General features: G+C 45.2%; 1 protein-coding gene across 2 annotated transcripts in view; it reads right to left on the minus strand.

Annotated features, from left to right (window-relative positions):
* Positions 1-428: 428 nt before the first annotated feature.
* The window catches only part of GLI3 (GLI family zinc finger 3), a 137,450-nt gene continuing 122,352 nt past the window's right edge, over positions 429-15,526 (minus strand). For both annotated transcript variants that reach the window (XM_060195879.1, XM_007535469.3), the window contains exons 10-12: positions 13,732-14,022; positions 7,673-8,000; positions 429-5,650 (exon numbers count right to left, since the gene is read on the minus strand). In XM_060195879.1, coding sequence (XP_060051862.1) covers positions 3,318-5,650; positions 7,673-8,000; positions 13,732-14,022 — 2,952 coding nt within the window. In that variant the 3' untranslated portion in view covers positions 429-3,317. The remainder of the gene's footprint in view (positions 5,651-7,672; positions 8,001-13,731; positions 14,023-15,526) is intronic.

The raw sequence follows: 15,526 nt of genomic DNA on the forward strand, positions 1-15,526 counted from the left end.
AAGAAAGAAAGAAAGAAAGAAAGAAAGAAGGAAATGGAAACTGGGTCTCCGGGCAGAGAGAGTCTTCTCTAGCTTCTCCATGGGAGTTGTAAGGCCAAACATAGGCTCTGAAGTTTTCCAAGAAAGTATCCTTTCCACTCAGTTAGTAATTAAACAGACAACCAGAAACATATTTTCAGTACAAAGAATTTTTTTAATTGACATTGTAAGAAACATTGTTCTTTCTCTTTGTTACAAAAGGACTAAGTGGTTCTGAAAGCAAAAGTAGTGTGTTCAGTCCGTGGTGGGGCGGTGGCCCTGGGCTTGAGGTGGGCTGGGGACATCAAAGAGAGCTGTAGGTTAATCCAAGGAAGACCCAGGGCTGGCCACGTCTGAACACTATGCCTACAATACTTAAATGTATTTACACGTGTTTCTTTAAAAAAAAAAAAAAAAAAAAGGATTACACATTTTTTTTTAAATCTAAAAAAGGTGAAAACAAAAAAACACTTATCTTACATGTCTGCAGGATACACAAACAGTAACTCATCAGAAGAGAACATCCTCTGATCTACTCAAAACAACACAGGAAACCAGGTTATAAGACAGCTTAGACTCTGCACCGCTGGTGCCCTGAGTCTGTGAGAGCACAGGTCTGGAGCTCCGATGGGGCCACACCCACTGGCCCCTCCCACTGACAAGATGAACATAAAATAAGGCACATACATTGCAAGAATGAAGACTGCAGCTCGGGTGGAAGAGCCAACATGTGAGGTGCAGGGGGCAGTCTAATTCTTTAGAAAAATAAAACAAACATGGTTTGACAGAAATGTTTTCCAAATAACCCTGACTCACTAGCGAGTCATCATTTTCTCCCTAACTGCACAAGTCAGAGAAACAGGGAGAAGGCCAGAGGTGGTGGGCCTGCCACGTTTCCAAATAATCTTTGTCCAGATTCTAAGTGGCCCCATGATACCTTCCATCCACTGACTGTCATTCACATCACTGAATTCCCAGGAGAGCCCACTTTCCGTTTCCCTTTCCCTTCTCCCTTCTCCTCTCTGTTTTTTCTGAGATTTCCAGAGGGAAAAGTCCAATAGTGAGCTGAAGTGAGTGTCTTCTGAAAAAGCTTGAATGCAGTTGAAAGGGAGAAACTAGATTTAAAAAAAAAAAAGGGGGGGGGGTTAAGGAAGGGGAAAACTCATAGGATTTCCTGGAACCAAAGGAAAATACAAAAAACCTTCACAGAAGAGGAAGACAAGGTTTGAGCTAAGCCAAGGTCCAGGAAAATTTGAGATTCACGGAAAAAAAAATCAGATGCAAGGAAAGGATCATGGCTTTTATCAACTGGTCACGACCTGTTTGAGAAACACAGGAAAAACCTTGATTTTTTTTTCTTTGTTTTTTTTTTCTTTTAGTCAGTTGAAAAATAGTAGACTCGATTCTACTGAGCTCATCCCAATAGCTGTCTATCGGCTTGGGGCTCTGTGGCAAAGCATCCTTTGTTTTAAAAAGAAGAGCAAGATATAGAAGGATGAAAAAAGGGAAAAAAAATCTTAGCATCTTTTTGCTGAACTTAGGAACATCTTGCTGAAAGCAAATAGTTCTGGCTTTGCAGTCAAGTCCCAATGGACAAATGTACGTCCACACTGAGATTCTTGGTCCAAACAAAGGAAACACAGGAGAAACTGGGCTGATATTAAAGTTCTTCTCATGAACTAATATTTTATTTCACTAGAGTTTGTCTTCCTAATACTCATTTCTATGGAAAGAACAAGGGAGAAAAGCCACACAACTGATCACTTTGGACAAACCTGACTCCAGAGCTAAAAGGGCAGGTAGCCTACACAGCAGGTAGTGTGAGGTGTTAAACAGTATATATATATATATATTTAAAAGCGGAATGCTGGATAATCCATGTACTGTTTACACACAGAGCATGTCTTTTATGTGTACCAACTGCACATGGGAAGTAGCTGTCCTTATTAAAGCTTTAAATGTTTTAATTCAAAACAAATGTATAGATGTCAGTCCACATTAAGGACTAACTGCATAGAATAATGAACTCTTCCGTGGATGCTGTATTTTAACAGCGAGGGTGTGAAAAAGACACCCACACAGCTACTAAGCGTCTTCCCTGGTGTTCTCCAATACTGAAAAATTGTTGAGACAATTTATTCCAAATGCCACTATATGTGAGCCTTCCCTTTCACAGCTATATTTTATAAGTCCCTTAAGATGGAAGCACTCCTTCACTATAGTGGCATTAACAGAGGTTCACAACGAATCCATTTATGGGACAGTTTAAACAGCTATATTCTTAGACCTATAGATGATCAATCCTCAGTTATCTATGATCATGGGTAAAGAAATGGAAATAATCAACAAATACAGCAAACCCACTGTTCCTCAAGTGAATCTTACCCAATAGGTTCAATCTACAGCCTACCCAACTTGTCATAGGGACAGATCAAAGCAGCAATGTGTCTGAGTGTCACCAAGTGTCCCTTCCTCCTCACTGGAATTCTGAACAGCACTGAATGAAATATTCAGGCAGACAGAGGAGCAGTAGAGGCAGGCTAGATAGATAACTGACAACTAATCACATAGGTGTTTCCACAGGAAGCACATCTGTGGACGAGAAAAACGGAAAGCCCAATTTTTTGCCTCAATTCTTATTTGCAAGATTCCCAGATTTCCACTCATATGCGACTGTCTGAATCACACCCCAAACTGTATTAGGGACAGGGGCATGGTAGCAATCTGTCATTTCTGCTACAGTGCACCCACAAAAAGTCTTCAAACTCACAATCCATATTCTGATTCTTGTGCCCGGTATGGAAAGTAAAACACACACAAACAATGCCCACACAGACACTGAGCATATGCAAAAGAAAACTGTAAACGCTGCAAGTTTAAGCCCTTGGCCACAGCATATCCTACCTCCTTTTAGCAACAGAAAAACACGCCAAATCCTTTACGTTGACCTCTCTTTCAAACAAAAGAACATGCACAGCACACATTTACACCGGTTTACTAATAAGGGGGTGGACTGACAGCTTAAAAAAAGGGGTGGGGGAGGCAGCGAGTAACAATACTGATTCAAAACTGAAATGGAAGGCAGTTTCTCCCTAGAATACTGTAGGGTCTTGCAGAGTCCTTTTCCATAAAAGGAATATACTTGAAACACATCCCAGTTAGGTGAGATGAGATTGCTAAAATACATACAGATCTAAAAATAAAAAATAAAAACGGAGTCAACTGAATCTTTTAAACCCCTAAAATTTCATGTTGGTTGGTGGTACTTCTTTTTTGTTTTGTTTTTTTCCCCTTAATGCCTAGTGCATAACCGCAAGGAATTTGCTTTCTTCCGCGAGCGAGGTCAGCAAAGAACTCATGTCCCCGATGGCCATGTTGGTGGTGCTCAAGGGAAGGGTCGGCAGTGGAAGGGATGCCCGTGGCGTCGTGAGGCGGGAGGAGCTATGGGAGAGGTTCTGAATGAGACTTGGACTCAGGGCTCCTGACATGAGGCTGGCATGGTCCCCGTCGTCAATGATGGCATCAAAATCAATCTGCACCCCTTCCAGGTCATGACTGTGGAGGCTGTCGACTGTGCTCGTCACCTGATCAGCACCAGGGGAAAGTAATTCCGAGTTTTCAGCACTGGTCCTCTGTAGCAGGTAGCTGGCTTCAGGAATGGAGAATGAACCAGTTTTCGTATCTTGACTGAAGCCCACAGTTTGGTCATAGAACTGACCAGAGTAACTTGGTGCATTAGAACAGAGCTGATGGGGCTGCCCTTGCATCTCCATCTTGATACCATTCACCCTGCAGATCTGACTGGTGTCACCGAGCTGTCCCTGCTGCAGAGCAAGGCCGCCCCTTGGAACAGTCAGGCGCCTGCTGCCCCCAAGGCTCGCACACGGCTGGTAGCCCCTGATAGCTCCTGAGGCTGATGGCTGCCCACTGATGCCGGGAGGCCCTGGCAGGCCATTTTCTGGCCCTGGATAGGTGTTGATGTGTGAGGTAGCACTGACCTGCGCTAGCGTCTGTTGCCCCGGGCAGCCTGGCCCCTGGTGGTGCATGCTGTCACCGAGTAGCTGGTGGGGCAGGTACCCCTGGCCCATCAGGTCTTGGGTCGGTACTCCACTCGCTGCACTGCCAGCCGACTCGTTTGGAGTCACTGACATGGCAAATTCCAGGTGGCTCCCATTCCCCTGTACGGTGCCACTCTTCAGCTTTGACACTTGAAGCCCAGCCCCAGAAACACCATCAAATGAGCTTGTCACCCCTGGCTGCCTGTTAAGGCAGTTCCCATACTGTTGGATCTTACAGGGCAGCTCATGGAAGGCATTTCCACCGGGGCCAGTGCTGCCCCCGTGGCTCGCCAAGTGCTCTGGGCCACTATAGGAGTTGCACTGCTCCCCGAGGGCCTGGTACGCCCCAGCTGGGCCAGCCCCATTCCTCAAGGGGTTCTGTGGCTGGACACCCACGTTGTTATATAATCCAAAGGCCCGAGCCTGCTGCACCGTGGCCCTCTGGCCACATTTCATCTTTGAGGAGGACAGCTCAGAACTGCCGGAGCTGACCTCGTTCCACTGAATGGGTAGGTCAGTCTTGCTGGCTTCAGGGCAAGGCTGCTCCAGTCCATGGAACTGCTGCTGGGTGGCATGGCCATCTGGCAGCCCAGGTGGGTCAAGATCACCTTGCCCACCGCCCAGGCTAGAACCATGGGACACTTTGCTGTCTTCAGAAACGGCACTCTGGAAGTGCTGCTCGTACCCTGCCAGGTTCTGGGAATTTAAATACTGCACCACGTCATCAGGCAAGAAATCCTCATCATTCAGGTTCATATCAGAGTCCATGCTCAGGGACTCCAGGGTGACGTTCTCAGTAATGCTGGGGGGACAGGGAGACAAGTGGAAGTGACGGGACGGGCCCCCCTCGGGCCGTGTGTAATTCTGAAGCACTAAATTACGCTTCTCCAGGGATGGAGGCAAACCCAGAGGACTGAAGCTGTTAAGGCTGTTGAACCGTGGGACCCTGGGGAGGGAGAGGCTCTCAGAGACCGTCCTCACTGGGTCGCTGGCTCTTCTCACACCGTTCCCCAGTGCATCCTGGGGCAGCAGAGGGCGCCGGCCAGAGCTGTGGGCACCCCCATCGCTACACCTCCGGGGAGGGTGGACGGGAGGCAGGGGTCCCATGGGCTCCCTGCCATCCCCGAGCAGAGCCATCCGGGTCTTGAGGCTCATCCTCTCCATGTTGGGCAGCGGGGTGGGGGGCGGCCCGCCTGTGGCAGCCGCATACTTGGCCTTCAGGCGATACTGCTGGGCGGGCGTGAGGCTGAGCAGGCTGGGCAGGCCGTCGCACTGGCTGGCTTCACTTGACCTGCGGGAGGCGTCGGTGGAGATGGGGTCGTAGGAGTCGGCCACGCTCACATTCTGGGGTCGCCCCTCGGCCTGGGAAGCCTCGCTGGACCGCCGGCTGGAGAAACAGGGAGAAATGCCAGAGGAGCGGCGGCTGCTCAGGTAGGCAGAGCTGCTGGTGCTGGTGCTGCTGTCCCTCCTGTTGAATATGTTCAGCACGGTGATGTCCACCCCAGGAAGGTCGCTTCTGTTAGGGAGCAGGGTCACAGGCCCACCCAGATTGCAGCTGTTACCAGGCTGGGAGCCTGCAGAGAAAACACAGAAGAGATGCGTTCATATTGGGATGACGTAAAACGAGTGCCGGGCAAACTGGATACGGCCAGGTAGGCGATGACCACTTTGAATTTCCATAGGATGACACAAAAGGTCAGGGCAGTCTTCAAGGAGTGGGTGCAGGTGGCTGCCAACGAAGCTTGATTTACAAGGGAAGGTGGCAAGCAAGAGCATAGGGGGCCGGACAGTGGTATAGCAGGTTAAGCGCACATAAGTATGAAGCACAAGGACCTGCTGAAGGATCCTGGTTCGAACCCCCTGCTCCCCATCTGCGGGGGGGGGGGGGGGGGGGGTCGGTTCGCAAGCGGTGAAACAGGTCTGCAGGTATCTATCTTTCTCTCCCTGCCCCTGCTAAATTTCTCTCTGTCCTGGGGGCTGGGCAGTAGCGTAGCGGGTTAAGTGCACATGGCGCAAAGCACAAGGACCAGTGTAAGGATCCTGGTTCGAGTCCCCGGCTCCCCACCTGCAGGAGAGTTGCTTCACAGGCGCCAAAGCAGGTCTGCAGGTGTCTACCTTTCTCTCCTCTTCTCTGTCTTCCCTTCCTCTCTCTCCATTTCTCTCTGTCCTATCCAACAACAACAGCTATAACAATAATAAGAACCACAACAAGGGGAACAAAATGGGAAAAATAGCCTCCAGGAGCAGTGGATTCATAGTGCTGGCACCAAGCCCCAGCAATAACCTGGGAGGCAAAAAACAAAACAAAAACACAAAACAAAACAGCTCCCTTGAAGTTTACCCATCATGACTGAAAGCAATCACAACTTCCTGGATGAGGTAAACTCCTTCACAGTCAAAGTGCAAGGGAGAACAGAGTCCTGGCCTGAATACACAGTGCTCAAGACATTGATAAGTAAATGGCCCAGGTCAAAGGCGATGAAGGAATTTCCAACATACACTCAGGAATACTGTAGGAAGGTGAGGTGTGAGGTCCACCTGTTGGATATAGTCCATATAGTTAGTATAATCTCAGAAACACAGACTGACTTGAACTTGACACTAGCAAGAGCTGCTTGCAACTTGTATTTCTACTAACTAGGCAAACAAAAAGATGGTTACCAAGCTCCTGCTTATAGCAGGTTGAAGCCAGAGACACACACCTTTGCTAGCTAGGGTTTCCTTTTAGTTGTTTGGTCTAAGCCTTACGATTTTCACCATTAGAGTATGGGTCATGCACACTTTTTGTTTTTCTTGCTCTTTTCAATTAAACATCTGAGACTTCTTCAAAAAAGGCAACATTAAATATTTTAGGGCTGATAGAAATATTAGCAGACAGACATAAGACCTAGTTTCTCTCACTTAAATATAATCTTATATTCTTGTAACAAACCTGTTTTCTTAAAGTTTTTTTTCATCTTTATTTATTTATTGGATAGACACAGCCAGAAATTGAGAGGGAAGGTGGTTACAGAGAGGGAGGGAGACAGAGAGACACCTGCAGCACTACTTCACCACTTATGAAGCTTTCCCTCTGTAGGTGGGGACCGGGTACTCGAACCTGGCTCCTTGTGCACTTAACATGTGCTCTCAACCAGGTGCTCCACCACCCGGTCCCCAAACCATTTTTTTTGCCTCCAGGACTATCACTGGGGTTCAGTGCCTACACTATAAATCCACTGCTCCTGGAGGTCATTTTTTCCATTTTGTAGGATAGGACAGAAAGAAATTGAGAGAGGTGGGGAAGGTAAGAGAGGGGGAAAAAAAGACAGACACCTGCAGACCTGCTTCACCACTGTGAAATGACCCCCCTACTCCCCACCCCTGCTGCAGGTTCATACTATACGCACTAACCCAGTGCACCACCACCTGGCTCTCATTACAAACTACTAATAACTCAAAGAAAATCTAAAAAGAAAACTGCTTACTGCAGTAGAAATCATCAGTCTTTTTAAAGAGTTTACTTCATTAGCAAACATCAAAAGTGAAACTGATAATAAAAAAAAAAAAAAAAGAGCAGAAACTTTTGAAAGCTTGTGATCTGTTGTGGAACTCACCATTTCCTAAAAGAGGAGAGACTGCAGGGGCTTTGGGGGGTAGGATGGGGTTCAGTCGCGGAAGCATTCCATTCACTTGTTTGAGCCTTTCGAGTTTTACGTTCTCCATCCATTTGGTCCCTGCCGGGTTCCTCCTAGCTTGCAAGGCAAGGGCTGTGGTTGCAGTGGAAATGGTCGAGTCCATGATCGGGGTTTCATCGATAGCACTGAGGTCTCCAACACCACCTCCATCTGTCAGAGGAAGCTCGAGCCCACTGTTGGAATAGTTGCTGATGGGGGACTGTTGGCTGCTGCATGAAGACTGACCACCAGGGCTTGGCTGAGATGTCTGTAGGAGTGGAGAGGAAAAAATAAAAAATAGAAGAAAGGGAACCGATAATGAGAGGAAATCAGGCATATCAAGATCTGCAGGACTGTTGGTGGGATGAATGAACATGACTGTGCTAGTGATAAGGGTGGTCTCTCTGGACCAACACAATTAATGGAACACCCAGTGGATGGACAGAGGGAACACAATGGATCGTAGGGAGTGCCAGATGTGGTGTGAGAGGCATGCTATCAGCTATGGGGTCCTGTCTCAATGTCAGCTCTGAAAACACACTGTTAGTTCCAATCCCACTACCAGGGCTTTCTTCTTTGGGCGAATTACTTGGTCACTCTACACTTTCGTTTCCTTATTTACAAACTAAGAACAATTATCTTAAGGACTGTTGTAGGAATTAAGTCTGAAGCCCCATGACAACACACAAAGTATCAAAGGCCGGAATAGTAGTTATTGATGAGTTCAGACAGCACTAGCAAATTTTTAACCTAGATGGCCATTGTCCTTGGGTTCCATTTGCATGGTAAAAACAAATAGCAACAATGTGCCCTCTATGTATCTGTGACCTCATCTCCACCCAGAGATCCTCTGAGATTTCTTTCCCTAAACTCCTCTTTTTAAGATTTACTTATTTATTTCTAGAGACAGAAAAAATCAAGAAGAAACAGGAGACAGGAAGAGAGAGAGAGAGAGAGACAGACAGACACGAATAGCACTGTTTCACCACTCAAGAATCTCCTTCACCAACACCAGCCTTACCTGGGTTGCACTATAAGCCAGCAGCTTCCAAGGTCTTTATAAATTCTCTTCCTTCTACATTTTCCTGCTCTAAGCTGGGCGTGGATCATACCAAAGGAGTTGTAAGGTAACTTATAAGAGTTAAAAAGCCTATAAAGGAAGTTCTAAGAGGCAAACCTCCAACCATGTAGCTCCTACTAGTACCCAGAAGGACAGAAAGACGTCAAGTTGCACATATCGAGAATCTGGGTGATTATAGTGGCCCCTTTAATGTGTCCCTGGCACTTCACTAGGACAATTAAGATGAAATTTCTCTTAGCCCCAAGCATGTGAACCTAAGTTTGTTTGTTTACCAGAGAGCGCTGCTCAGTTCTGGCTTATGTTGGTGCTGGGCATTGAGCCTAAGAACTCAGTATCTCAGTCATGAAAGTTATTTGCATAACCATTATGCTGGCTCCCCAGCCTGTGAATTTAATTTTTAAGATAATCTGCCAGACAGAACTTTAGTCTAATTCTCTGGTCCCAGTGAGAGAAAGGATGCTCCACCTTTCACTTCTAAGAATCCCTTGAAATTGAGTAGAAAGCTGACAGTTTCGATTTTGAAACAACATGCAGTCGACAGAGAGGAGTTTGCATAACCTATTACTTATGTTCTCTCGAAAAATTCTACTCTTCCCTGATTGAGAAAGGTAAGAAAAGTGATGTTCAGAGAAGTTCAGTGATTGTCCAAAGTGACGAAGTCTAACACCTGGTCAGTGCTATAGACACTCCTCTGGAGTACTTGGTCTAGGGTGATTATATAAATGAGCCTGACTATCTGGAAGGCAACTGGGATATTTACTGATATTCCCCATGGAACCTGTGGGACTTTCTTTGCAACCCTAATAGGACTCACAAGCAAATAGGCACTTTCGAAGTGAGTGTCATATGATACACTAAGTCTGTTCTGGGTAAGCAAGCCAATCAAAATAAGACACACAGATTTGATTATGAGCTTATAAAGTCTCTATTAGTATTATTATCATCACGACTGTTTCAGTAGAGTCTTATAGGGCCAAACCACGTGCTTATATCAAAGATTCTTTATTCTTAGACAAATCAGTGTGTGTGTGTGTATGTGTGTGTGTATATGTGTCTGTGTGTGTGTCTGTGTGTGTGTCGTTTGTGCCACAGAGAAGAGAGAGAGGAGGTCCAGAGCGAAGAGGAAACACAAATCTTTATTTGCGCTGGCACCTCAGAGTTGGGTGCTAGAGAAGCAGGTTGGGCCGCGTGGAGGTAACGAAAATGGTCGCCTCACGCAGTAACCTTTCCTGTGTCTGAACACGGAAGTGAAGCGCTGGCAAGAGAGCGAGGTGTGGAAGAAAAAGGGCTTTTATCGGAGTAGCTTTAGTGAGAATGGGAAGGGGGAGGAGTAACCATAGTACTCCAGGATAGGATAATAACTCTCGTGAGAATGGGAGGGGGGAGGAGTAACCAAAGCACTCCAAATATCGTGGGGAAATAGACAATGCCCTGAGGGCACAACATGGCAGAATGTCCCAACTCTCTTGCGGGAATTAGCAGTAGCCTGAGGGGACAACATGGCAGATGTGACTGCATCTGCACAATTTCCCAGCATGTGTATGTGTGTGTGTGTGTGTGTGTGTCTGTCTGTCTGTCTGCCTGTGAGATTGTGCACACTCATGTATACACACATGCTTCCATAGGGCACGGAACTGATTAAAAAATGCCTGGGTATTTACTATAAAAGTGCTAAAAACAAACACATCTGATCTTTCTCAGAGAAGGCACTGTATGTCTGGTCCTAGAACGAATTAACTCTAATCAATACAATAATTAAATATTTAGTCTTTGAGAACATCTGTGTGGCCATCCCCAGTGTGATTTATTATGAGAGTCTAGACAAACAGAACAATGAATTTCACCATTTCGTCCTGCATTCCCACATGCTGAATGTTCAAGACATATCATTTTTATGTTTGAGACATCTGAGTAATGTTCACTACACCAAATAGATCACAGAGCACACACACAAAAAGTAAAGCAACATGAAATGAGTAAAAGCTGATTATTCAAATGAAAACAAAACAAAAATAGCAGAGGAACCAAAATTCCCTCACCTTATCACCCACTGTCCTTAGGAAGTAAGAACAAGACACTTAGGAGCATTACACAGAAGAGATGTTGGATTAATAAGGAAAAAGAAGAAAGAATTTAATTTATAGCATGATCAAACCAAAGATAAATTTTTAAAGAAAGAATATTAGAAACTTAAACTTCATGCACATTCAAGCCTACGAAAATGTATGCCTGTATTTATAAGCATATGCACATATACACATATAAGACTCCATTAAGCAGCCTGACTGTTCTCACTGTACTTTAGATTTCATTACCAGTAAATTAAGGGGTCTAGTTTCAGTCTCTATGCTCTCTTCCAGAACCATGTTTTCGTGACCCAATTACTTTATAAAATCATTCACATTTGGAGGCATCTCTAATATCACTGAATCAAATTGCTATACATTGTCTCCACCGAGTTTCTGTTTAAATAATGGGTGTCCAGAGGGGAAATGGCAAGTTTTCTTGAGTTAGGGATGCACATAAAAAGTACAGCAGACTCTGGGCTTGTAGGATAGCTTAAGAACATAAATCATTGTCTTTCAATGACATAATCTACAAGACCACAAATTCACTTCTCTTGATTCATTAAACATTTGTGGATATACTGTTGAATGGTCTGTACAGCTATCTATTATACAGGTGGACCTCGCTTTAGGAAACAGGTTTATGCTCCAGGAAAAAAACAACTATATATATATACATAAAACACAATTTATGAGCAGATTAATTAAAAGTATAGTGATCAGATAGATGTATACATATTTAATGAAGGTATTTTTTGAAAGCAAAAATATAGCCACTCACTGAGAAATAAAGATAACTCCAAAGAGCTTCTTTGCATTGCTCTTGGCTAGATTTAATATCACTAAGAGTTCAAAGACAAGTACACTGTACCATTAAAATGTTGTTTCCTACCCATTGGTCCCGAGATGGCATGTCCATCATTTCTTACCTATATGCATGACCTATTAGCCAAGGGAATTCACTTGGGAATTTGTAGAATGCATATTAATTGTTGAGTTTTTCTAAGTCTATGCAAACCTCACTTTAAACTGATTACAGGTCTGCCTGCCTGATCATTTCCACATCCAGAAGTCTAGGCATATGACTCCTTTCTGGTATTTTACCTTCACAGTCCAGAAAATGATGAAGACTATAACACACTTAACAGAGCTGAGTTCATACAGCCAAATACCCATATGCTGAGTCTCCCTTGATAGCTAGTCTTCATTGTTCTTCTTTGAAAATGTCCAGCTGTCTTAGACTGGCACATACATAGGCAATATCACCAAGTCACCAAGTAAAGTTTAAAAGAAGCAGGGGGCCCGGGCAGTAGCACATCGGATTAAGCGCATGTGGTGCAAAGTGCAAGGACCGGCGTAAGGACCCGGTGAAGCAGGTCTGCAGGTGTCTATCTTTCTCTCCCCCTCTCTGTCTTCCCCTCCTCGCTCAAGTTCTCTCAATTTCTCTTTGTCCTATCCAACAACAAAGACAACAATAATATTAACAACAACAATGATAGACAACAAGGGCAATAAAAGGGAAAAAATGGCCTCCAGGAGGAGTGGATTCATAGTGCAGGCACCAAGCCCCAGAAATAACCCCGGAGTCAAAAAAAAAAAAAAAGTTGTGAGCTGGGAAGATAGCATAATGGTTATGCAAAAACCTTTCATGACTGATGCTCCAAACATCCCAGGTTCAATTCCTAGCACCACCATAAACCAGACCTGAGCAGTGCTCTGGAATAAAAGGTTTGGAAAAACGGGGGTGGTGGTGGTGGGTGATGGTGCACCTGGTTGAAAGCACATGTTACAGTGTGCAAGGACCCAGGTTCGAGTCCCCACCTGCAGAAGGAAAGCTTTATGAGTGGTGAAGCAGGGCTCCAGGCATCTCTCTGTCTCTCTTCCTATCTCTCTATTCCTCTGATTCCATCCAATAAAAATAAAGATAATAATTTTTAAAGGAACCCAGGAGACTTGAGAAGTTTTTTTTTTTTTAACAAAAAAGGAGGGGTTGCTTCTGTGATGACCTATGAAATGCAAACTTAAAAATAAAAGACTTATTAAAGAAGCTGCAGCAGCACTGTAATCCACTGGTTAATGTCAAACACCAAAGAGCACTGGAGCTGTCTTTTCTAAAAACAGATAGCCATGACCTGTTATTCTCCACCAACAAAACATAAGCCTTTTTCACTCACACTGTTTCCTCCTGTACATGCCCCTGGCCCCAGTGGCTTGTATACCTTCCCCTCTCTGTGTGCTGAACTTGGCAGCTGTCTCTCTGCCTCTACCTACCTTCGTAACTCTACTGGTGGTTAGTTCCTCTCTCTTTTTTTTATTATTGTTATTGATGTTGTTGAATAGAATAGAGAGAAATGGAGAGAGGAGTGGAAGACAGACACCTGCAAACCCGCTTCACCGCTTGTGAAGCGACCCCCCTGCAGGTGGGGAGGCAGGGGCTCAAACCAGGATCCTTAAGCCGGTCCTTGTGCTTTGCGCCGCGTGCGCTTAACCCGCTGCGCTACCGCCCGACTCCCAGTTCCTCTCTTGAATGTTCTTACACAGACTTGTCTTTGCTTTTAATGATCTGCTTCTGCCACTGGATTGTAAACCCCTAAAGAATAGGGACCCGGCTTATTTATCTTGGGGATTATTGGGCAAACAAGACAGAAAAACATGTCAACAGAAAGACTGACTTGTTGCGTGACAGGTCCCCTGAGAAGGCTATGTCTTCCTACCTTCCATAAAGCGGGTCTGGCTTCAGATAAGCGTCAGTAAGCCTTGAAACTAGGTTGAGGGCATCTGAATTCCCTACACACTCCTCTCAGGGATATACGACAGGTCTGAGAAAATCAGAAGGAGAGTGAATGACATACCATGGGCTTCTCGGCCTTGATCGCTTTCACCTGGAGACATTCTTCGCGCTTTGAGGTAGCATTGCTGAGGTCCTTCTGCTCACCCAGAGCTCCCTGAGTCTGCCGGCCCGGAGACCTAGACTGTGAGTGGCTGCTGGAATCTCGAGGAGGCGGAGGCCGAGGATGTATGTCACCACGCTGCTTCTTGGTGACATGTGCCTCTGGGCCATGTACCGTCTTCACGTGTTTCCGGAGAGAACTTGGGTCTGTGTAGCGTTTAGTGCAGCCTGGGATTTTGCACACATATGGTTTCTGTCAGATGTCACCAGAAGGAAATAATAGATTGTTAGGAACATGGTTATATTCCCGATCCATAGTGTCTAGCGATTTTTAAAAAAATTATTGATTTACTCCCTTTTGTTGCCTTTGTTGTTATTGTTGAAGTTGATGTTGTTTTGTTGGATAGGACAGAGAGAAATGGAGAGAGGAGAAGACAGAGAGGGGGAGAGAAAGATAGACACCTGCAGACCTGCTTCACCACTTGTGAAGTGACTCCCCTGCAAGGTGGGGAACTGGAGATTCGTACCCGGATCCTTACGCCAGTCCTTGTGCTTTGGGCCACCTGCGCTTAACCCACTGTGCTACCGCCTGACTCCCAGTGTTTAGTAATTTCTTTCTCTCTGTGTTTCACTAGGTACAAAGCTTAATAAAGAACATTTAAACATGTTACAGGGCTCACAGAATTTTAGCTTAAGTGTTGACTATCTTAGAAAGAGCCTAGGGAAGAGCTAAGAATGTGTGAATTGCCTTTATGTCCTTGGAACTATTTATTCATCCTGTGAGTATGAGGAATTATTCCTGTGCCACAGTAAGTGCTCAGCAGATAGCTGGTCACGGTGACGGTGAAGACGATAATGTCAGAAGACGATAATGTCAAAAGTCGTTAAAGGGCAACCATCAGCTAATCAAAAAAATATGCTGCACTTCTTCTGGAAGAGTTGATGTGAAGAACCTTTACATGGATCCATTTGAAAATATGCTCTTCATACATGGGCATAAAAAGATATAATGCCTATAGCATTGCCTTGTCAGACACCCACTGGCCCATTTTCTTTTTGGGTAGCATTACAGTTATGATAGTCAGACCATCTAGACTGTCTTTGTCATAAAGGCCTGTGAGACCATCCAAGAATGTTCAGGGATGATGGATGGTGTGCTGGGAGCAAGGCGTTCTGATGTAAACTCTGCCCCTCAGTTGATACTAATGTCTATAAATTATTTCATGCGACTTACACTTTCTTGATTCCTTTTATTATCTTTATTGGATTGAGACCATCAGAAATCAAGAGGGAAGGAGGAGCTAGAGAGGAAGAGAGACAGAGATATCTGCAGCCCTGCTTTACTGCTCGCAAAGCTTTCCTCCTGTAGGTGGGGGCTGGGGGCTCGAACCTGGGTCTTCGTGCATTGTAACATGTGTGCTCAAGCAGGTGTGCTACCACCTGGCCCCCAGCTACTTAGGTTTTCGGTGTGGGCCAGTGATCACGGCTGCAGACACAGTCATAAGCATATACACGGACACTTAAAGCTGAGTGTTTTCCGCAAACCACAGAATTTTTGGTATTTGCCCAGGTCTGGCTTCAGAATTTGGACTTTGTCCACAGGCGTGAGATATATTCATGGATACTTATCTGGCTACGTCTTTAGATCTCCATACACCAGATGAACTATTCGATAGGCAATGGTCATGATTAGTAAATGAATCCATTTTATACATATATATCCAGTCTTAACAGAATGTATGTGCCTAAAAGATGCA

Source organism: Erinaceus europaeus, chromosome 8 (assembly GCF_950295315.1).
Source record: "Erinaceus europaeus chromosome 8, mEriEur2.1, whole genome shotgun sequence".
In the NCBI taxonomy this organism is placed as follows: domain Eukaryota; kingdom Metazoa; phylum Chordata; class Mammalia; order Eulipotyphla; family Erinaceidae; genus Erinaceus; species Erinaceus europaeus.